The sequence below is a fragment of the Pteropus medius genome, unplaced genomic scaffold (genome assembly GCF_902729225.1).
Source record: "Pteropus medius unplaced genomic scaffold, Ma_sr-lr_union100, whole genome shotgun sequence".
Classification (NCBI taxonomy): domain Eukaryota; kingdom Metazoa; phylum Chordata; class Mammalia; order Chiroptera; family Pteropodidae; genus Pteropus; species Pteropus medius.
In genome coordinates this window covers 16,151,883-16,175,829 of record NW_024349798.1, presented here as the reverse complement: position 1 = coordinate 16,175,829, position 23,947 = coordinate 16,151,883, and the positions used below count along the sequence as shown (strand labels likewise).

Below are 23,947 nucleotides of genomic sequence, written 5' to 3'. Positions count from 1 at the left end.
AGATGAAAAGTTTATTTTGCCTTTTCCCTAGAAGCAAAACTAGTGAAAATTAAAGTATAAAAATAAATACAATTTACATTAATGGACATTCCACTTCAAAGTAAAAAATAACAAAAAAATAAATAAAAATCCATTAAAAGCATAAAATAATGTCTGGCACTTTTATGAGAAAAAGCTGTGAACATTAAAAAATGTGTAAAACACACAAGCTCTTATCTTTAAATGAAAAAAACGCTCAAGTTTCTCATCCTTCATTTCAAACTAGTTTTAACTTTCTCTGAAACATACCATTTGTTTGCGCTAATTTACACTGGTGTGCACACAACTTTTAGTATCTACCTCACTGCAAAGACCTAAGAGGACATGCGTAAGCTGTATCCTGAGTTTTCAGAATGATAAAGCACAGTGTATCACACTAAGAAGATAAGTTGATACACTTTGCCTACAAATAACTGGTAACTCAGACAGTTTTGACTATCTTCTGATTTCCTGGTTCATTCATTCAATAAATGATACATCCCAATAAAGAAAATTGAGTTCACACCCAATACTCTCTGTCTACAGCTGGATGTGAAAGTTAAATTTTAAATAGAACAGAAAATCAAACAATCTTTATCTCCACATTCTTAAAAGGATATCAAGAACATGGATAGTCTGCATTTTCAAAGTACCAGTATCTCTTTAGAATTCGAGTCAGAAAGATCAAGCGCACACAGTCCCGATTTCACATGAGAAGCACGACGCCCTTTTTGGAAATCGTACAACAAATCGGCAGGGACTTTCTCTTTCAGAACGTCACGTTCCCTTGGTAACTTTTTTTGGTTTACATTTTAAAAGAATGTTAGTGATGAAAAACCTTAAAAATCAGTGCCTCTTCAGGAATGCGGAATTTCAACTGGACAATATTATACCCCATTTGAAAATCTGAACTTATTATATAGCCCTTTATTCTCTCCTAAATCAAGCATGCTATAAAAAGCAGACTGTGAAGCGACAGAGTACAGACTAGACAGAAAATAAACTGCATGCGGCATGTCATTCTATGCTACGGAAATGGGCGTATGATAAGGCATGCCTAAGTGCCACTGCGGTCAAAAGGCCGTGCTGGCGTCACCGAGCCGCCGCCCTCCGCAGAAAGGTTTTATAGCTGAGCGGAAATGTTTCTGAGTGCTGGGGTAGCACACACCAAGTCTAACATTTCTGTAAGACGACTGGCTGTTGAGACAAATATGGACTTGTGACCAAAATGGTGACCCCAGCCACTCCTGTGGTAAAAGTCAGGTGGCCTGCAGTCCGCAGGCGACTGCTTTGTCCTCTGTGGTTATCCTGCAGGTCCAAGAACGTGAAGACCGAGAGATGCGTCAGAGTCCTTACCAAGCCTGGGGAACAGTCTTCTGTGACAACGTCCCCTTGACAGAGCAGCACCGGATTCGGGTATCGCACTCAGCAACCATATGCAGAGATGGATAAAATTTATATTTCGGAACCTGTATTTTATCACAGTTTTTCAATATTTTATAGAAATAAACCCAAATGTCCTCTTAAGTTTACAAAAAGGTTCTCGGCAGACATCTGGGTCCCTAAAGCAAACTTGTGTTTGTACAGATATTAACTAAATATTAATATGTCTTCACCCAAACCTAATATTAAGGAAACAGGGGTCCAGGGAAGGAATTAGCCAAATTTGACCAAATTGTCCAAATAACTGCTCAGCCCTTCGACGTCACTTGGTCTGTGTAAACAGAGTCCAGGGTTAAGTAAAAGGCCTTGGGCAGGGACAATGACATGGGTGAAATCCTCACCCCTTTTTATCCTAATGAATGTTGTCTTCTTAAATTGTCGCAACATTTGGCCGCTTTCTTTGGATTTTTCCTGCATATACTCCTAAAAATAGAGCAAAACTAATATTATTTCTCGATGTTAGTTTTTCTATGATGATACCATTTAATAAATGCTTACTTCGTACCAGGCACGTATATGAGCTAGCAATATATACTATCATATTTAATCCTTATATAAAATAATCCTGAGACAGAAATTGTTACCTCTATTTTAAGGATAATAAAACTGAGACACGTGAGAGTAAGTCACTCGCCGAAGTCACAGAGCTAGAAGTAGAAACTCTGAGAAGCCAATCGACCTGATTTGTTGTTTCCCTTACCCAGTCTGTATTACTGACCCCTACTCAGCTTTAATTAGCAATTTCTGAATTTCGCTATCAACTCTTGAGTCAGGCATAAAACAGCAAATGAGCAAATATATTTTAAAATATATGAGCAAAGATTGCAGTTTAGTTTGTAAAAACCATAATCGACTTCAAGTGCTTTGCAGCAAAGTTTAATACCTTAGAATTCTGCTTTGGTCTGAGAGTATGATATTCTATCATCTAACAAAAATAAGTGTCTTACAAATTGCTTAATAAAGTGTTTGTTCTCCATGTAGATCAAAGATACTTTCAAATCTGTTCGAAACATAATCTAGGCCATTAAAAATCTAAGCAGTAGTTATCTTTTCAAGAACAGCTATTGAGATTCATAGTTAGAATTTTAATCAGTCATATCCCAAATTTTTATTTTGTGTAAATGAATAAAATTTTTTAGTCTTTTTCAGTCATCTAAATATGCACTCATATATAAATCAATCTTTAGAGAAATAGGAAAGAATTTCTGTACTTGTTTAGGTGCATATTAACATATGTTAATTCAAGGGTTAACTTCATTTGTATTAATAATTGTTACAATGCAATTAAACTATGATAGTTCTAAATACCAAACTTCACTGTGCATGTTATTAACGCAATGACCTTCTATGCATCCTTGACGCTGCTGAGCATCACTAAATAAAACCAGTAGTTGCTGTTTTGCTTATTGGTTCACAAGTGACAGAAAGTGGAGATGAAATGTATGAGAAAAGGACACGCAGACGAGTCACTGTAGCGAACAGAAAACATTCGGCAAAACAACACTAATTCCTCAATGATTCCAACCAGCTAGGATGCAACACAATACGTAACACTAACGCGGGGAAAAACTGAAAATGTCTTAAAATCCCACATAACTTCGCAAGCAACAGATCTGGTGTTGCGTCTGAGTGTTTCCGGTGGTCTTTCAGACCGGGTGACCCTGACTGCCTCTGGAATAAAGATCTTCCATTACATAATCCCCTTTAAAAGAACCCACTGAACTGTCACGCATGGTGACTCACAAAAGATGACATTTAAATAAATATCTTATGCAACATTGTGAATTAAACTCACTCTGTATATGCAAAATATCTGCAGTCACTTCAAAGTTATGATCAATATCTTGTTTTCTTTGAATTTATGTAAATGGATGGTGATAACATAAAAAAATTTCTTATGTTGCTCATTCCCTCCTAATTTAGAGGAAATTACTGAGTAATAAAAGCTCTCAAATATGTTAATTACATATTAATGAGATTAGAATTGATTAAGGTTTAATCTTCATTGTCTGGTGACTAATTTAGGTTTTTTAATGCTTAGAAAGCAGTGCAGTTAAAGTAAAGTATTTTGAAAGTAGTTTTCATGGATCACATAATTTTTAGTGAGCTTATCAATGTGTCTTAAACAAAGATACCTAAAAAATATTAAAACATTAGATGAAGGGTTTTGCATTAGCTCAACATTAAATTTGTCTTCTTGCCACCATACATAGAATTTTAAAGTTTTTAGTGTAGCCCTTAAATAATCCTCAAATAATGAATATAAACAAAGATTTAGTTCAAGTTTCTTACTAAGCAAAAGATTAAGAAGAAACAAAATTCACGCCCCCACACCTGTGCCGGTCACACGTGATCGCGCGGTCGGCAGGAGAAACGCCCCCTTCAGGTGTGGACAGGTATCCTGGGTGGTGCCCTGAACACACAGATTCAGGCGTAACAGCACCACCACGTTTCACTCGTTTATAAAAAGGTTTCTGAATTAAGCACTTATAATTCTACAAATTTTTCAGATTATGAAAAAGAAAACAGTGTTTCCACAAAATTATTACAGAAATCAAGAATGGAACCACAGTTTTTCTAAGATCTCCCGACTGCCACGAAATGCTGACACACCAACGATCAGCAGCAGGGATGACTGTGCATGAGTATGGTGGCAAGGACAGACAGGTCCCAGTCGTGTGGCCCGCGTTACGGGGCAGCCAGTGCTCTTCCTGAGAAGGGGCTTCGGGAAGTCATCGCTACACACCTGACACAGGCGCTCTGCTAGGCGCTCTGCTCCGTGAGGACGTCTGTCTATCCTGCACAACCCCCTTCACTGATGTCTTAGGGGTTCTAATTGAACATAAAAAAAGTAATAAGTCACTTGCATTAAGATCTAAATGTTCAACATTCAACAAAAGCAACCATCCTGCATCAACTGTGCTTAGCACAAATAAGCTTGAAAAGAACTGAAGTCTCATGCACGCTCGGGTAAGGAAGCTCTGCTTCTGTGTCAGCGGGAGTCGGTAACCATGGCCAATACTTTGCTGGAGAATCACTTTGGTGATGCTGAACATACTATACGGATGTTTATAACGTTCAATGAGCAACATGGTATGAAATGAAAAGTAAAAGCATGCCAACGTAAATGAAGATTAAGATAGAATGCACGACGGCACACCAACGGGTCCTCTTTGAACACGTAACTTTACAAGATCTTCCTAATGCTATAAAAAAGATCACATTTGGAAAATGCGATATAATGAGCACTAAATTATTTTCCCCCTCAAAGCCAACGCTGAGTTAAATGTTTTTAATCCCGCGTGTTGCATCCTTACCCTTGTCTACTAAGCAGCCTATGAACAGGGGCATTCTGGCCTTGGTTTGGCTGAAGGACTCTGTGGACAAAGTAAATAAAAAGTTAATTCCCAAAGTAAATCCCATTTTCCCCCCAATTTCTTTCAAAAGATGAAAGATGACAGTGAGCTGGAAGTCACCTCTGCAGTGATATGGCCAATATATCGCAAAGCAAAATGATTAAAGCAAATTAATATAGTACTTATATTTTGTTCAACAAGAACCCAAACATTTGGGTTTTGTCAGGAAAGAGATGCCCAACGTGAGTATTAACCCCTCTGCTTTCAGATAATTCATTTATATACTTTCCAAAAGCCAACTTTTCCTCTCAAACATCTAAGAGAAGAAACTTCACTCATGTACGTGTAGAAACAGGTCAGAACTATGAGGCTGGCTTTCTCAGGTTTTGAAAGAAGGACCAAAGGCCCCGGACTGTGGACTGATCTCGGGACACAGGGGCTAAATTCCCACCAGGACAGCGGGGACATCTGGTCTGACACGTGACCAGGTACAAGACCAGGTATTAACACGGATTCTGACCCCGCGATCCTCCAACAGGAAGCATGCCACTGACATAACGTGGGACAAAGCCGACGGACCGCGAGCTTGGGATTTACAACATTTTCTTCTCTTTAAAAATAACCAAAGCCTCTCACTGAGACTAAATACTTTTTCTCACCTTGCCTCCAAAGGATTTTGTTTAACCAGGAATTTCTTATTTGGCATTCCCATTTCAGCGGCTCTAACAGAGTATAAAAATAAGGACACACAAACAATGTATTTAGAAAAGGAGAAAAACATGTTCACAAATGTGATACAGGATGGCAGAAACAAACCATCATCTCAAAGTTGGTATACCACGAAAACACACTAAGGAGACTAAAGACTACTGTCAAGAAAGAGTTTTAGTGAAAGTTATTAGGATATTCTTTGCATTAACTTTTTCCTCCCATGACATCTTTAGGATATTAGAAAGAGAATATATTTAAAAGATATAAAAACTAACACTGACTATAAGGATGAACTATTTTTAAGATTATTTGATTGGCTACCAATTACACAAGTTGAACACCGACAAATTTAGTAGTTAATACAAAGTTTTTAAAGATGAAATCAGATTTTACCGCCTGATTTTAACAAAATTCTTCATAGAAAAAGGGATTTCTATCAGTTCAGCTGCAGAAAAGTGAACTATATTTCTAACATGAACATACAAACAGATCAACCAATGACTGAAATGAATTGGTTTGATAATAGCTAAATAAATAGGACATGACACACAAAAAAACTCACTTCATGTACTTCTTCCTATCAAGAGACTTCTGTGTCGCAGCTGAAAGCGCCACTCGTGGACTTTTCATTTTATCCTTTAAAATACAAAAGTCACATAAAGCTCTAGTGGGACCAGTAACACCACTAAATTAAAGCATGGGATGATCTCCAATCGCATGGACAAGCGTCTCTTACCAGCATTTTGAACTTTAACCTTGTCTTCATGACTGAAGCAGTTCAATTTTTTTAAAAAATTATTAAAATTATTTTCCCAATGAAATAATACAAAATTTGCTTGTTTTTCTTTTGCCAATCACACTTAAGTCTCTAATTCAAACCACAGATATTTGACATTGATATATTTCAAATTAACTTGGAGCCTGTTTCTAACTCTGATTTCCAAAAAAGGCCAAAGCCACACAATAGTTTCAAGGACCTTCCATCAGGAGCAAATGATAGTTTTCTATAAGCCACCCAAGCAATCAATGCTCAAAGCTCCAACTCCAAAATCCAATCACAAAACAATGTGCAATTCTTTTACCAATTTCTTTTAAATCCATCTACAGATTTCAATGTTGCTGGTAACCCTGGGGCTTAACGGTGCGTAGAAATCGTAGGAAGGGTACTGAAGTCAACAGAGAATATTTAGTATCAACTACCCCAAACCCAGAAGAATCTCATCATGAAATAATAATATATTGTTCTCTGCCCCTGGTTCCTGCTATTACGTGGTCTGCTAACACAGTGCTAAGCTCCTAAAACTCTTGTGATCTGAGTGACAGGGCTGGCAGAGACATCTTTTGCTCCGGTGTTTGGTCTTTGACACTGGTTCCGGACACAGAGCTCCTAAACCACTGGAATTTTCTGGGTGACACGAGGTGTTCCAGTGAGGTGACTCTGCGTGGACTCCTGCAGGGGGCTAGTCATCAGAAAGGCCAAGCGTGATCAGAAGCTTGAAACTTGCAGCCTCACCCCCTCTTCTCCCGAGACAGGAGACGGGCTAGAGCTCGAGTAATCGATCCTGCCTACGTGACGAAGCCTCCACAAAGATGCCTAGAGTTCAGAGAGCTTCCGGGCTAGTGAACACACACACGTGCGGAGAAGATGGAGCTAACTCTACAGAAGCTCCTGGACCTCGCCCCGGGCACCACTCCGTCTGGCTCGATCTCCACAGCCTTTAGTACAGAATAAACCAGTAAATGTGAGCAAGCGTGTCCCTGAGTTCTGTGAGCCATTCTAGGAAATTATAGACCTGAAGGAGGGTGTCACGGGAACAATGATTTATAGCCGTCAGTCAGAAGTACAGGTGACAAGCTGGGCCCTGCAATTAGTGTCTGCAGTGGGGGCAGTCTTGATTGCCTACTTGACCTTTAGGATCTGATAACTCCAGGTAGACAGTGTCGGAATGAACTGAACTGCAGGACATCCAGCTGGTGTCGAACAACTGGTTGGTGACGGGGAAAATAACTCACGCCTGATGCCAGCAGTGTTTTGTGACGAGAAGAAACAGAGTTTCTTTTTCACTCATTCATTAGAAAATGAGATGACATACCATTTGCCTGAGCATTTTCTCTTTGCGAGCTTCTCGATCCTGGCGTAGAATAGACATTCTTTCAGCTGCGTCCATGACAAAGAATATGTCGTGAATTCCATACAGGGCGGCTCGCAACTAGGTTCAAAAGAAGAAAATATTGTACCCATTGAAAAAACTGAGGTCAGGGTTCAGCGATATTACATACACTTTTATTTAGGGATTAAGTAAGAGAAAGAAAACTTTTCCGCTTCCCAAAGCCTTCGGGACCTGGCGTTTACCTGAGCCAACACTCTCTCCTGAAGAGAAGCGTCTTGTGCCGAAACGACCCCTCTCTTTAATGGTGCTTCTGACTGAAAACTTCTTATGAATTCCATAGTGTCCTGAAAGAAAAAATGCTCCGTCAGAAACTGCGTTTCTAGGAGGATTCATGATCACTGGAGTTCCTTTCTGTTCTTTTTCTCAGTCAATCCAAAAATTACTAAGAACACAAAACTATTACTTATCAGAAGTCAAACAGCTCTCACTTTAAAGTGAGATGAAAATACACAAACTACTTCATTTACATATTTTAAAGAATTATCTGGATCAGATTAATAACCAGATTTCTAAAACTGCCTATGATAACTAAAAAGTGTTTGATCTAAGTTCTGAACTAATTTGTCAACTCAGCTATAACAAAGAGACTGATAGAAACTAAGAAGTGAAATGAAAATGATTTTCAACAATCTTACTTTTACAGTTTGTCGAAGTTGCTTCAGTTTATCTGTCTGCATAAGCCTACGAGTAAGAAAACCTTTTGCCACAGCCGTTACTTTATTAAATTTTGTTTGTATTTCCGGACTGAAAACCTAGAAGAAACAAGATAGACATAATGTTTTCAGAATCTCAGAATTACATCAGGATTGTTTTTCTGAATCTATTACAAGGAACTAAGTTCTTCTACACATGTATGCTCTGCATAGTTTCATCTTTAATAAAAGCTAATAAGCTACTTGATGTTTGGCAAAAATATTCACGCTCATTTGTGCAACCTATGATAAAGTAGCTCTTAAAAATACAGAAAGAGTCTACGACCATGCTACCCTGAACAAGCCTGACTCCTTCTGATCTCGGAAGCTAAGCAAGGTCGGGCCTGGTTAGTTCTTGGATGGGAGACAATCTAGGAAGACCAGGTGCTGTAGGCATTAAAAAATAAATAAATAAAAAGTAAGGGAGTGTGAGCTGACAAGGTCCTTGCAATCTGTGAGGTCAACCAAGGGTTGCCTTGCCTAAAGAAACAAACAAATAAAAATATAGAAAGATAGCTAGATAGCTAAAGAGACAGAAAATAGACATATATATGTTATATTATCATTACACTTGCCCACCTGAGACCATTTAGTTATGGCCCTTCCAAAAGGCCTTGTTACTGAGAGTTTGGTCAGGCCACTAGCTGATGATCCCCAGAGGTAGAACGGTGCTTCATTTATAGAACCAAAGCTGTGTTGTAGGGCAGAATTTGTGAAACCTAGAGAAATATATACAATCTAATATCATACTTGATGCCATACAATCAGAATATGCCCAACACCCAGACACTTCTGACAATCATTAATAACAACAACTGCCTCTGAAACTGATCTACATGCAGACTTAAAATATTTATGGACTTTAAGCTTATGCACCAGATGGATCTTTTCAACACAAACAGCATCTCAGGATGATCGACGATGTGCAGATGAGCTTCCTGGGACTGAGGAATTAGATGCAGTAATTCAAGAGCACTCTGGAGACAGCAAACTGCGTTTTCACTTGAAGCTTACCACCTGCGGCATGAATGAACAAAGCCCGGACTCTGACGAGCCAGGTTTCCTGATATTTTCCTTGCTAACGTGGCTTTTCTCCTGAACACCTGCTCACCGGTCTTTGATCTGCTGCCATCTAATTTCTCACTGCTCACTAAGCAGGTGGCAAACAGCAGTGGGTTGGACATGGAATTACTTGAAGGAAAAAGCTACGATTTTAAAGTGTGCCAAATAAAACACTCTACTATAGGATAATTTTTTCCAAATGGAAAAGGATTTCTAAATACCTACCAGACCCATGAGAATGTGAAGCCTGGAGCGAGTCTACGTGAGACAGCACTGTCTCCAGCACGCCGGAGCCGCTCACTCGTCTCCACTCCAAGCCCACCGCACTGGTGAGACCCAGCTCGGAGGCTTCTGCTGCCATCAGCTTCTTCTCTTTGAACGTTTTCTCCTGCTCTTCTATCTCCTAGAGATTAACAGTTTAGGATAACAAAATATGGTAGATATTTGGTTAAATCGTATCCCAAAATAGCATCATTTTAGGCTTAGCTAAAAGTCCATATAGTTATCAGCAAATTATTTCAAGTTTTCCTCCCTCAAATAAAATCGACAATTTAGTCGATTTTAAAATGTGCTACATTAACAATAATCTCGCAGAATGCGTATTTCAGCATCTAATTATAAAACACCCTTTAAAAATATACACTTTTGAATTAAGGATTCAATAAAGTATTCTTTTGGTAAATTCTACATTATTTTTAGATAAAGAATCTGAGTATCAAATCTCACATTCTGGCAATAAAAACACTATCCATGTATCAAAATCGATGACCCCTTAGGTTAAGGTATATAAGGGGGATCGCAAGTGTCCCAGGAACAACCAAGAGTCACAGGCCCCCCTCCCAGCCGGAGCCCGCGGACCAGCCCCACAGGCCACGCCCTCCGGGCTCACCTTCTGCAGCTGCTCCTGCTCCCTCTCCTGCTCAGCTACGAGCAGCGAGAGCTGCTGGGCGTGATGCTCCTCCAGCCTCTTCCGCATTTCTTCAAAAGCTAACATCTTGCTTTTTAACGTCTCCTCCCCTTCTGAAAGGAAACGCGTTCCCTCAGATTTAGAAAATGTCCAAGTCTGGTACGTGATGTTTTACATCATCAACTTAAGTTACGCTTCTGATTCCAGAGAGTATCCCTGGATCTGACGTGACGTGATCCAGACACATCCAAGTCCCCACTGTGCCCCAGGTTCTTTGCCACTCTTAGTTCGAGGTAGCAGATGAAGGCCTGCCTCTCGCCATCCCTCCCCACGCATCCGACAGATCCCGTTGGGATCGAACTGACGGAACCAATGCTATGTGTCCAGTCCAGGCTCTCCTTACTCCACTTAACTTGGGACAGGGGCCCCCCTCCCTAGAGTGGTGCCTCACGACAGCCCACAGCCGTCGGCCTTCTCTGGGTTTGGCCTTGGCTGAAGAAAACTGCTTCTCCCAAGTTCACGCTTGCATCGTATGTCCGCTCAACACTGCGGTACAAGGCCCAGTCCCTTCACCCCAACTTGGATCAGTGAAGGACCATCCACACTGCAGAGTGCCCCATAGGGGCAGCTGAGGTCTCGGCTGAGGCTAAGTCACAGCACAATTCACTCAGCCCATCCCCTCCTTCCGCAGGTGCTGGTCCCAAGAGCACATCCTCAGAAACGGCCCGCAGGCCCACCTCCAGGGTGGGCATCCTGGGAGACGACAATAACGACAAAAAGCTGTGGGCAGCTCTGGACACACTGCACTGCCTCCCATGCCCACCTGGAGAGCTGCCAGCGCTGCCACCTGTTGATTTGGGGTACACCTGGGATTCACTGAGACAGCCTCTAGCCATGTTATGTGGTTTACCCGGAGAACACAAGTTAGCTTCTCAGGTTATCAACTGCTGCTTTTATTAGAGTTTTTACCTTGCACAGGTTTTAAAAAGTCTGCCCCGATCCTGTTTTTCCTATAAACTCTGTTATTTTTTCATGTGTAATTTTACAGAATGTGAAGTTTTTTTCAGGAAGGTATATACTCGTTCAGAGCTGAAATGTCAATGTCTAAGAACTGAGCTTACTTAAATGTCTTCCGTATCAGTGAAGAATTGTGAATCGTGACAACTAAGTAAGGAGTAATGAAGACATGTTTTAACAAGTTGTTGTTAATCCAACACTAGATGCAACAGAAATTTGAAATCATTTCTATCAATAAAAACACTGTTTTTGAAACACTACTCACAGAGCCTTATCTGTGATATTTTCTCTAATAATTGGATGTTAAAGTGTTTACCGAAGGGCCAACTCCACGAAGATCTCGTCCCAAATGAAAGGACCAACTGATGAAAATACTGAAAACCATAATCCAAAAGGAAGACATCAGAGTAACGCACGGGATTAGAACAATGAGTGATGTTTTGTGCCACGACTTTTTCCCCCAGTCATAATAATCTTCTCTCTAACACCCGGTGGAGTGTGAAAGATTCATCATTTCAATTAAAAAATCCTTTAAGAAAACCTATCAAATGGCAATAAACTGTAGCAAAATATTATATGCTCTCTGATAAATGAAGTACTCTAATGAACAGATGAAAACAATTATGATTATTATTTTGCAAAATGTCAATTAAAAGCATTAAATAAAAGTACCATCTGCTTGGCAGTATCCAACACTCCGGTTTTCCTTACCTTTGGAACTACTTCCTAAAAAGTGATTCTTGTTGATGCAGACAGATCCTACGGGGTATCTTCTTTCTGGCAAAGGTTGCCTCTCCTGGTCACCTACCACAGCCCTCATGACATAAGGGCAGTTTTCTTTTTGCAGACCATCAATGTCTAAATCGAGTCTCCGTTTAACTTTCTCGAAACTGTTATCCAAAAACCGCTCATTCCCACAGGACACCGTAGGGGTGTCCATCTGCTCGCCAGTATTCGGATTCTGCATCAGTAAGGGAGACGGGTTTTTTACATCGTAAGACTTATTCAGTTCCATTTGTAAATTGCAGTTTTTCTCTGACATGCTGGCTGACTTGAGTCCACTCAGGGTTCCAAAGTTTTGAGTCGCTACACACGGACCGGTGGCACACGGCTCATGTGACCTTGGCACTGTACTACACCGACCGTCCAGTGTGTGTGGTCCTCCCGCATCCGATGGTAACTGGCCTTCCACCACAGCAAGGCCATGAATAACTTCCTTTTCTAATTGATTTCCTGAAGACTGACATACCTGATTTGATTTACCTAAAACCATTTCCTGTATGGCTTCGGACGTATTCTTGCCGACATAAACCTTGCTTGAACAGACTCTTGTTAAATCAATTGGTAACTTTGGCACAGTTTCAGGGACATTTGTTTCTTCATCAGCACCTTGAACGGCTAAGTCTACTGCCTGTTCTTTTCCCTTAGGACTTAATTCACAGGCATTTACTGGGTTATTTATAAGTATATGACATGCTGATGACGGCCTCGAACGCCTTCGATGCATTTTAGGACTCAGGCTTGGCTCTGGACTAGGTAATTTGGCATATGAATTGGTAAGACTTTTGATCACATTGTTTTCAGTAACAAAAGTGGGAATGACTTTAAAATCAGAATCAGGATCTGAAACAGTGGGATAGCCAGTACCTGCAGGAATGTCCACGTTAGAAAAGCTACCTAAAACCGCTGTGTTCGTGCTGCTTGCTTGAGTGGAAGCACCTTGGAGAAGAACATTGGACTTGTTAAGGCTTGGTTTGTCAGGAATGACTGGACCGCAGGGTCTGCCCGTCGGCGGGGCCTCCTCCTTCACACACGCCGCCGTCACTCGACCAGCATCGTTTTCTTTGTCTGAATGACTCTCGTTAACACTCCTCTTCGCACTACTTCTCAGACTGCGTCTAGAATGTTCTCTTTCTATATATTCCTTTGACTTTTTCATCAGGTTCTGAAGACTCATTATGTAGGGATCTGAAGCAACTTCTTCTAAAAGTGACGGATCCTGTTTTTCATTTTGTGGGAAGAGACCATCAGAAATAAGAGTCTCCTCGGCAGCTGCTGAGGAGGACTTTAGAGAAGCTTCATTTTCCACGTGGCTCATATTTGAACTGTCACATTGCTTCAGAGAATTAAATTCTTCTGAGTCCCTCGTTAGGTCTATCCCATTAGATTTAAATTGGTCCTCAGTATCCAGTGGCAAAATTCCAATTAACTTTTCAAACTCTGCAAAAGTAGAGTGTTCGGAAGGGCTTGGCAAGACGTTAGGAAATGTGGCGGGGACATCCAGGGTTCTGACTTCTGAATTGGAGTAAACTGTTTCAGTCTCCCACTGATCGAAATCACTGGTGTTAGGTGCTTTTCTAACCTGAAAAAGAAAATTTTTTAATTAATACTTCCTCATTACACAAAAGCCTTTGATTTCACTGTTTTCTAAAACTGAAACTGAAGATTCAGACATCTAATATTTGAAAACACAAACAAACAAAAACTAAGATGACTTTTTCTATGGTATCCTATATCACATGGAGCTCAAATTACTATGAATAACATCTATTGGACACAACGGCCTGTTTGTTAAAATTTTTTTAAAAGGGAAATTATCTAATCTGATGCAAATATGGGCATATGTGCACATGTATACACACATATATTAATATGTCCATGTGCAATTTAATCTTGGAATAAAAGCATTTTCCACTGGTTATATGTTATTAACGTCACCAACTGTTCCTCTTGTAACAGCTGTCACCTAAGGACAATGATAGATAAGATAAATAGCAAGTACTTAAATATAAATATATTATATAAATGATTCCCTCTTAACAAAAACTAAGGTGCCCTGGATATTAAGGAAAAATAATTCCGTAATAAGACCCCTACCTCCCACACGCTTACTCCAAATTTTAACCAAAATCCTTTTGTATAATTAGGCAAATTTATAGTAAATGATAGCTCAGCCATGTAAGCTTAGGTTACTTAAAAATAAGAAAAGTTTCAACTTAAAACCCAATTTATTAAACAAATTTCAATGTGATTAAATGACGATCATTTAAAACAGGAACCTGTTAATGAGTTTCAGAACAAGTGAAACAAGTAAAAAATTTGATAAATTAAGAGAATAACTGCATAACAAGAAAGCCAATAGAAAAAAAAAAACAATAAAATTACATTTGAATCTAAATAATTAGACTTCAAAAAAAATTAAAAGTGAACTAAGATGGTTTCTAAAGATTATACAAGCATATATTAAACTGGCAGAAATTATTATCATATGAATATAGACTCCAGAATCTTGAATATTAAAAGATTTCTAGGTTGTTTTCTACATGGTTCTTCCTAGACCATATGGCACTCCTGGTTTGCCTTACAAATCCCAAGACATGTAATGGTTTCCAGGTACTATGCAATAAACAGTACAAGGTGTACTCAGTCACAACCTCGGGACCAAAATAAAACAAAAGGAATACATATTTGCAAAATCCACAAACATAGTCATAGGTTTAAGTAAAATAAATTATTCCCTTAAAATATCTCACATGTCACATTTGTGATATTCAGCAGCTAGGTTTTTTGCACAGCACTAATATGAGCCTTTGGTTAAATGATTTAAATAACAATGAGAAAGATCTATCATAGAATCCTAGGTTTTACAGATGTAACCGACCTTAGAAATCTATTTTTAATACGTAAAATTTCTCTACCTGCCTAATTAATTCATTACTCTACAGTTCAACATTGTACATGCTCTATGAAACAGAGAAAGTTTTCAGACTCAACAATAATCTCATTAGTAATATATTTGATATACCAAAAATGATATGCCATTTTTGTTTCAATAATAAAAAGATTTAGTAAAAACCCACCCTTATTGTGCTACACGTTATATTTTTTAAACTTAATATGAGCAGTAATTATAAGCCACAAATTAAAATCTACTACCTACAGAGAAATGAGAGTAGCAGTTAATGGGAAATATTCTAAGGTTCGCTGTACATGTGTCATCTAGTGGGAATTACCTACATCTAGTAGGAATTACAAACCATAAATCCCTAAAATTAAAAAAAAAATAAAAAGATATAACCAACAAAAAAGTGCTATATGTGGCAGATTATCTGTTCAATCAAATTTGTTTTTCTTGTTGGTATGAAATGATCCAGACCTTAAAACAAATTGTTTATACAATTTTAAATTAAGCTAAATAAAAACAATTACAAAAGGCACGGATGTATAGTTTAAATGGTTTTAATATGGATCTAAGATGCATTTAGGCAATTCTATTTATGTAAGTTAAATTGCATTTACACAAGAGCATTTTCACCAAAAAAAAAAAATGGAAGCAGTTATTCATGATCGCGGAGAATGAGAATAAAGTCACTGAGTCCACAGTCTGATTAGTTCAGAGGTGAACTACAATGGCCAATTCTATCATTTTGTCACTGAGAATTCAATGTTTTTAGAGTCATGAGACACAGACAATGAGCAACTACATTCAGTGTATGGCTCCATTGTCTCAGTACCCTCTGACTCAAGTACTGGGCACCACTAACGAGCAAGTGAATTTTCTTTGGAGTAACTGAAATGATACATCGCAAATTATGAAGCTTCTCGAACAGAACGGTAAAGCATACTGGTAATTAACTAATAAGTGCAAATATGTTTCTAAAAAATTATCATCAATGCTCACCTCATGATTTCATAATTATAATTGAAAACAGCTTGAATTACATACCTGAACATTTTCAATAATCTCCTGGACTCGAGTCAGTAAAGCGTTCTTCCTGTTAACCTGCTTTCTCGCTTCCACTTCAAGCGCTTTCTGCTTTTCTTGCTGCATTTCCTTTCTTTTCTCAATGTTAAGCTGCGAAATGTCATAAACGTGTAATTGTTTCTCATAAATATACAAATAGCATAAAAGTCAGAATCATTAAAAGTATAGCGAAAGCATAACAGCAGCTGGGGGTAATGACTGGGAGGGGGCAGGGGAGACCTGGCGGAGGTGATGAAAATGTTCTGTGTGGGTATAAGTTACACGAGTGTGTGCCATGTGTCTAAACGTATGAGACGCTTCAGATCTGTGCATTTTACTGTGTGAAATTATTCTCAACCGAAAAAAAGATTAAGAGAAAAAAAAACTGTTCGTTTATCGAATGCTCTAAAATGAGAGACAAAATTAGCCCTTTTGCCCACTGAGCTTTTCATTTGCCAATGTCGTACTTCACTGAGTCAGTGAGATTCTTCGATTTCTCATCAGTGTATGTTTTACCTCTTTGCTACCTCAAGAAAATGTCCAAAGGTTAAACGATAAAAGAAACATAATGTTTTGCCTACAAAATCAGAACACATATTTGGTTCCACTTCAATCAAAATATAATGCACCTAAAAAAACCGAACTCTTCTAAGCATTATATTTTTTTACGATGGATTTAAATCTTAATTATTAAGTCCTGGGAAGTTTAGTCACTGTATTAAGGAGTCAAGATTTATCTTAGACTTATACAAATGGAAGCATGTCATAAAAAATAATTTGAAAGGTGCAATATTCTTCTATCAAATACAACATAAAAACATGGATTAACATCTATAAACATAGGATTTGGCTTATAAAGAAGTAACTGATGGAGTTATAGACCCTAAGCTATGAGGCTCAGAAATTTTGGTCAATATTAAACTAATCAAGCAAAAGCAATATGTCATCAAGTAGTTGATTAAAATCTTGTTTTAAATTTTTTTCTTATTTGCATGGTACCAAAGAATCATTCCACAGTTTACTTGCTAATAAATAAGGGGGAAAATATATATATACCTTTAAAGAGTCATCTGGCAGTCACCGCTGTAAAAATAAGTGTTCAAACTAAACATCAAAATAGAGGAACAACTAGACATTAAGTAATTTTTGACTTAATTTACTATGAAGCACACGTCATCATCTCCAAAAAATTCTTGCCAGGCTAAATGTTTAACCTGACTCTAATCAAACTTTTAGACTTAATTTCCAGTGTAAAAAAACTTGAAGTACCAGTGGACAAGTTAAATATCACCATACAGGAAACAATTAGACAAAACTAAAACGTAAGGCACTCTACGAGACTGGTTTGGTCTCTTAAAATATTTTCACTACCGTAAAAAAAAAAATAACTTTTTTTAAGAGGTAGAAGAACTGTTCCAGATCAAAGAGACTAAAAAACTATAACAAGCAAATACTATGTGTGAAGTTAGACTGGATCCAGAGTAGAGAGAAAAAAAATGTTACAAAAGACATTTTGAGCAGAAATTGAGAAATATGAACAGAATATTAGATGCTACTAAAATTATCATTGTCTTAAGGTGTGGTAACGGTACTGGAGTTTTCAGCAGAATATCCTTAATTTTGAAATAAGTATACCAAAATATTCCGGGGAAAGGTATTGTGTATCTGGAATTTTCAAATGGCTCAGCAATAAAACAAGATGAGTAGGTAAATATATACACACGCATACATAAAATCATAAACACCATAAAGCAAAGATGGCAAAAACGTAAAAAACTGTTGAATCTAACTAGCAGACATATGCGTGGTCACACTATCCTTTCGACTTTTCTGCATGTTTGAAAATTTCATTACAAAAAGTTGGCAGAAAATATTGATCTTTTAACTTCTGTTATATTAAAAAAATTAACGCTCTTTCAATCATATTAATTTTCTGATTTGAAATAAAATTGCACGTATTTAAAAAATATTCAAACGGTATCAAAGGGTATACGATAAAAATTGTGGCTTCCCTCATACTATATCCCCTTACCCCTTCCCAGAGAAACAGTACGATATTCCTATTTAAAAATCCAAATAGTTAACGGATACTGAACACCTCCCATGATCTAGGTAGTTTTGTAAACATTTTCAATATATTAGTTCATTTAATCCTCAAAATAGCTCTATGAGGTAGGCATTGTTTTTATTCTAATTTAACAAATAAAGAAAATAGACCTGCAAGTTCATAAAGCAGATAAGTGGCAGAACAATGATTTGAACCCAGGCCAGCAGGAACCAGAACTGGGCTTTTAGCCACTACCCCATCCTGCCTTGGAGAGCATGCTGTGTGCAATGATTTATGGTATCTTATGGAGACCCTTCCGTGCCCACATATCTAGGTCTACTGTTCTCATTTTAATGCCCTGTATGAGATTCTATAAAACGGACTAGTTAAACTAGTCCACTACTGTTAGACATGCAGGTTGGTCAAGCTTTTGCTATTTTAAACAGTGTTACTATATAACCTTATGAATATTTCTTTGGGCACATAGATATAATCGTTAAGATATTCCCCAAAATGGAATTGCTGAGTCAAAGGTTATGTACTTTCAAATTCTGATAAACACTACCAAAATGCTCACCAAAAAATAAAATCAACGGATTCTCTCAATAAAAGGGCATTATAAGTGCCTTTCCCCCACAACCTAAGGAATGCCAAATCCTATCAGATCTTTGCCAAGTAGGTAAAAAAAAAAAGCTAACTCATTTGTATTTCTTTCATTATAAATAATCTAAGCATCTTTTTGATGTTTATAACCCTTTTTTTGTTGTTGTTTTTCTGTGAACTGCCTTTGTGGTTCACTATAGAAAAAAATGGTTATTTACAAATCAGAGAACGTTTACCAGTGGAGACAGCACGGCCACTCCATGGAAGCGGATAAGTGAGATGCTTTCAGACTGAACAGGAAGAAAGCTCTCTGTGGATAGTGATGCTTCTTGGATTCTGGCGAGACTTTTCTCACAGAACTCCTCATATTCCTCCATCTTCCCACCACCGCACTACAAGAGAAAAATGGCATGTTGAATGTACTGAGAAAAATGGTTTATTTGGCAAATTTTATAGAGCACCAAAATATTCCTGGAATGCACAATTTCTAGAACTGATCTTTCACGGATCAGGAGCTAAATCTTGAGTATAATGTAAGTCTAGGTCAAGATCCTATCCGGTTAAGGCTTGCTTCCTATGTTAAATGTTTCTAAACATTTGGATGTAAATCAATTTTTAAATGTGATTACTTTACAAAAGTATTAAGGACTCACTTACCAGTGAAACCTACTTAAAAGACACAAAGTTTTATATGACTTTACTAACTTTAGATTATAAAATAGAATACATTTTCATTAGCAAGACTTATATACACGGCACAATAAAAACTAAATTATACAAAGGCAGAAATGCTTTACTAGCCAAAAAAAAAAAAAAAGAGACAAAAAGGCTATTTATATAAAAGAAGATATTTACTTTTAAAAATTCTTTTTCTATCATGGAGTTCAAAGTCTGAAGTCTATTACTTGCATATCTTAAAAATACATTATAACTCCATGGTCACTAGCCAAATAAGTCATCAGTGGAAAATAAAAAACTTATTGGCTCTAGTGATAATTCTATTTTATTATTGAAAACTGGAACCATTGTCAAACTACTTAAAATAATCAGCCCACTAACTTCACAATTTCTGGAAAATTGTGATGGTGGCTATGAAAATACAAGGTAACCAGGAAGGATGAGCCACCATACTCATTCACCTAGCAAGCATTAAATATTTGATTGCTTGTTTCCATAGCACTATGTCTGGCTTTGTTTCCTTTAAATAAGCAAGGGAAAATAAAAAGGGAGACATCGTCAGATCATAACGAACAACGGAATGAACTGTGAAAACAGAAAAACCAATACATTAATGTTCCTTTCGGTGTTCCTTTTAAAACAATTAATTAACAAAAAAGACAGAGGGCAGGGAAATTCAATTCATGATTTAGGATATGCAAAGATGAAACAAGATAGAATTGATACTGTCCTAAGCCTCAGGTACTTAAAAATTCATTACGCTAAAGTGTCAGGGACAAATTATAACACAATTAGAAATGAAGAAAAGGCATATTTGAAATTATGATTAGATTGACCAGCTGGTAGTCTTAATAACTTTGTCCTACCATCCCATCAACTCTAATTATTTCTATATTCGGTTTATGCAAAGTGAGAGTTTAATTTCAAAGAAATGGTTCTCTAGAGTATGAGATTATTTTGCAAACTTATATTCGTAAAAAAATAAAAGTAAAAAACAAAACACAGCACCTTACTGCATGATAACCGTAGCAAGGCCTCAAGTTTCAGTCAAGATTTTCAACCCACATTATGATATCTTAACCACCAAAATATGCAGAAACTAAGATGTAAGAGAAATTCAAATGACCCCATTTCTACTAAAACAGTTCAAAATATTTTTAACACAAGCTAGCATCCAGCATTTCAGGGAACATAAACAGATTACTCGTTAATCTATTTATATAATGTACTAATTAATGTAATATACTTCCTGTGGCTAGATAAAGCATAAAATTCTATTTTAAAGGTCTGCGAAACTTAAGGAAATAAAATATCTTTCTGGTAATGGTTTTATTTTCCTTTCAACATCATATAGATATGCCTCATTGCTTCACAAAGTTAAATTCACATTCCTTAAACAGTACACGGATGTCATACGTATTATAGGTGTAGAGTGATTTATTATTACATCATATCTTGTGGCATATGATATTGCACTAAACATCCAAATACAAGTGTTAATATGATGATTTTTGGAAATTACCAAATGATCCTTGAATATGACTGGATCCTTCTTAGCCTTATTCCACCTAAATTAACCCTGCATCGGTCACTACCACATTATACTTCCCAATTTCCATAGCACTTACCACTATCTGAAATTATCTTGTTTATTTCCTTGGTTTTTGTCTGTCTTCCTCCACCAAAAGGTAAGCTCCATAAGCACAGGTACTTTCTCAGTCTCGCTCACCACTGAACCCCCATTACACAGAACAGCATCGGCACTCAGGAGCACTTGAGGAAAGAACTGAATAAATAAGTCAGGGTAATTAGCTCAAACAATAATGTAAACCAGAAAAAGAGAAGACGAGTGGACTACACAGCAAAGAAGCAAGCAAGGAAAAATGGATTTAGAGAATGGAGTTTCAACGGATGACCCTGTTCTCAAGGAAACTGGCACCTCTAAACTGCAAAGGCAACCACTTACAAAAGTGAGCATCTGTACCCTGTATGATTAAGCAAAAGGCACTTCCGTTCTCACAATGCAATTATGTGTCAGCAGCATTTTATTTTAAGGGAACCCTGATTACGAGGCCACTCCAACCACAAATCTACTGCCCCATACTTTACCATCAAGCATTACTGGTCCACTTGAGTTATTAATTTGTCAGCCGCATCAAGTTCAGACAGGCCTTGCCTTCACCATTTATACCATGACCCTTCTCCAAATAAGCCTCTTTGCAAACCCCATAGACGTGTGGCCCTTGCTACCTGCTCCTCACCAGTGCTCTACCAGAAATGTCACTGAAGGGAATGGTAAAAGTAACACAGATCTTGCCTTGTTTTTATTCTAGCTGGTTGTTTACCTATCAGTCCTCCCAAAGGTATAAACTTGTAGAGGCAATAAAGGGGAGGTTTCTAATTCAGGCAGGTACCAGCCGTAAGTTCTTGGCAATTCACTTACCATCTCTACGCCTCAGTCTCCTCATCTGTAAAACAGGGACAATCTCATCTGTCTCAAAGAGATTCTCTGAGGATTCAATGACCTAATACACGTATGGCAATTAGTGTACTGCAGGACATGCAGAAAGCATCAATAAATGGGGGCTGCTTTTATTTTGCAGATGATGATGATGATGATGATGGTGGTGGTGATGATTTTTATCACCAGATTATGAACTCCTGGAGGGCAGTGACAGTGCTTGGTTCCTGGTAAGATTCAAACGTAACTTAAAAACATGGGAAGGGGGACAAACAGCTTCCTCGTTTCTCTCTTTCCAGACCCTTCCCCACTGAATCAATCTCTAGCATCTGCAATTGCCTAAATGGGGAGGTTGGGAAATCGAATCAAAACCAAATAGAAGCAGAGCGGGAACCAGCTAGCAGCATCGGGGGCCATGAAGACAATTTATTATCCTCGTGCTTCTACCCCAGAGTCGCAGAGGCAGAGTAAACAGCGCTGCTAGAACCTCTGGCTGTAGTAACCCGCGTTCAGAAATGGACAGTGCACACCCAGGGGTCGCCTCCCTCGCCAGCATCGTGGCCCAGTTTTATTAATAGGAGGTGGAGACCCTCCGCCCTCACCCCAGCGCCCCACGCCCACCTCCCCCCGCTCCTCTGATCAGGCTCCATCCCCAGGGCCCCGGGGCGTTGCCGCCACCCGAGCATCACCTCCGCTCCAGGTACAGCCAACCCCGGGGCCCCAGCCGCCCCACATCCGCGCCTTTCCAGGGACTCGAGAGCAGGGAGCCCAGCACTGGCGCTCGGGTTCCGTACCGAGCCCGCCCTCAGCTCCTCAGGGAGCCAGATCCGCCTCGCCCGGTGGCCTCGCCGCCAGGACCCTCTAAGTCAAGCCCCCTCCTCATGCACACACCCGATCTCCCACGGCCGCGTCAGCCTTCCTCCGCTCACCACCGGCCTTGTCAGGAAGCAAACGGCTCAACTGGTACCGACAGAGAGTAGCTCCGTCCGCCGCCGCCGCCGCCTCCTCCTCCCCGCCATATTACGGGTCTCCGGCGGCAACGCGGGATCCTGGCAACGGCTGCCGCCGCCACCGCCCAGACTCCACCTCCCAGGGCCGGCACTTCCGGCCGTTGCTCCCCGGGCGGTTGAGACGGTTGGGCCAAAAGAAAACTACAATCCCCGAGGTGCATTGCGCGCTTGGGTACGCGCGATGAACGTCGTAGTACTTACGCAAGACGCGGTGCACGCCGGGAAACAGTCTTGACGGCAAGCTTGCCCATCTGCCGTTGTAACTTATCAGAGTAGGAACGTTCCCCAGGTCTGAAGACCCCTGAAACGTTCTTCGAAGTTGCTATTTTTTACCCATTATCTGCAGAATGATAACCTCTCTTTTCTGGCTACTGGAAAACATACGACATTCACCAATTTTTTTCTCTGTAAATAAAGTATTGCAGAACCCTAGATGCCAACTCTACGTCTTAAGGCATCCCTTACCCGTTTGCAAATCAGTGGGAAAATACGTCCGAGAAAGAAAAGTTCGAAATGGCAGGAAAATCCCCGAATATTTTTCCAAAGTTCTCTATGTAAACATGTTACCAGTTTTCCAAACTATGATGTAGGTGCCCCTTTCGTTTCCTAACTTGGCTTTTACCTTCTGCCTCTCTTACTCATCCTCCTTCCCGTGCCTATTTTTTTGCATATGTAAAATGAGAGTTTTAAAAGTGACTGTCACAAGGGTGGTTATGAGGAAGAGCAGATAATTCTCTCACAGTTCCTGGCTCATAAGCCCCAATATTAGCCCTTAGCAGGTGGAAAAGCAGCACATCTTGACTCGAACTGACTAAATAGTCTAAGCGTCCTGCCCCTTCGAGGCTCCCTAGGCAGTGTCCTCGGGGGCAGAATGAAGGAGTCACTGAGACCCCTTCCAGTCGTACAACCGTACGGGGCTATCGTATCCCTCCCCTTCGTAGTCCGAAAGCCCAGGTGGAAGTCAAGACCCCAGGAGTAACCCGAAAGCCCCCTTTGGAACGCGAGCCTAGGCCTGGGCCCGCCTCTG

At 39.2% G+C, this 23,947-nt stretch overlaps 1 protein-coding gene and 1 pseudogene across 7 annotated transcripts; one reads left to right on the top strand and one right to left on the bottom strand.

Annotated features, from left to right (window-relative positions):
* Nucleotides 1-434: 434 nt before the first annotated feature.
* On the bottom strand, nt 435-23,911 carry CCP110 (centriolar coiled-coil protein 110). 7 transcript variants are annotated; one of them, XM_039885465.1, is made up of 18 exons: nt 23,386-23,911; nt 23,122-23,291; nt 21,893-22,137; nt 21,078-21,235; nt 19,008-19,163; nt 16,104-16,232; nt 12,089-13,739; nt 10,343-10,473; nt 9,679-9,856; nt 8,971-9,110; nt 8,335-8,451; nt 7,882-7,983; nt 7,622-7,738; nt 6,091-6,164; nt 5,477-5,539; nt 4,779-4,838; nt 4,208-4,293; nt 1,826-1,884 (listed from the first exon to the last, which is right to left on the bottom strand). In XM_039885465.1, the coding sequence occupies exons 5-18, from the start codon at nt 19,146-19,148 to the stop codon at nt 1,832-1,834; spliced, it is 3,042 nt and encodes a 1,013-aa protein (XP_039741399.1). In that variant the 5' UTR covers nt 19,149-19,163; nt 21,078-21,235; nt 21,893-22,137; nt 23,122-23,291; nt 23,386-23,911; the 3' UTR covers nt 1,826-1,831. The 7 variants fall into 7 exon arrangements, with proteins under 7 accessions (XP_039741401.1, XP_039741404.1, XP_039741405.1 ...); XM_039885467.1 differs by lacking the exons at nt 23,122-23,291; nt 23,386-23,911 and adding an exon at nt 22,802-23,008 and having other exon boundaries at nt 435-1,884; XM_039885464.1 differs by lacking the exons at nt 23,122-23,291; nt 23,386-23,911 and adding an exon at nt 22,840-23,008.
* LOC120620691 (uncharacterized) lies at nt 8,669-8,787 on the top strand (annotated as a pseudogene).
* Nucleotides 23,912-23,947: the final 36 nt, after the last annotated feature.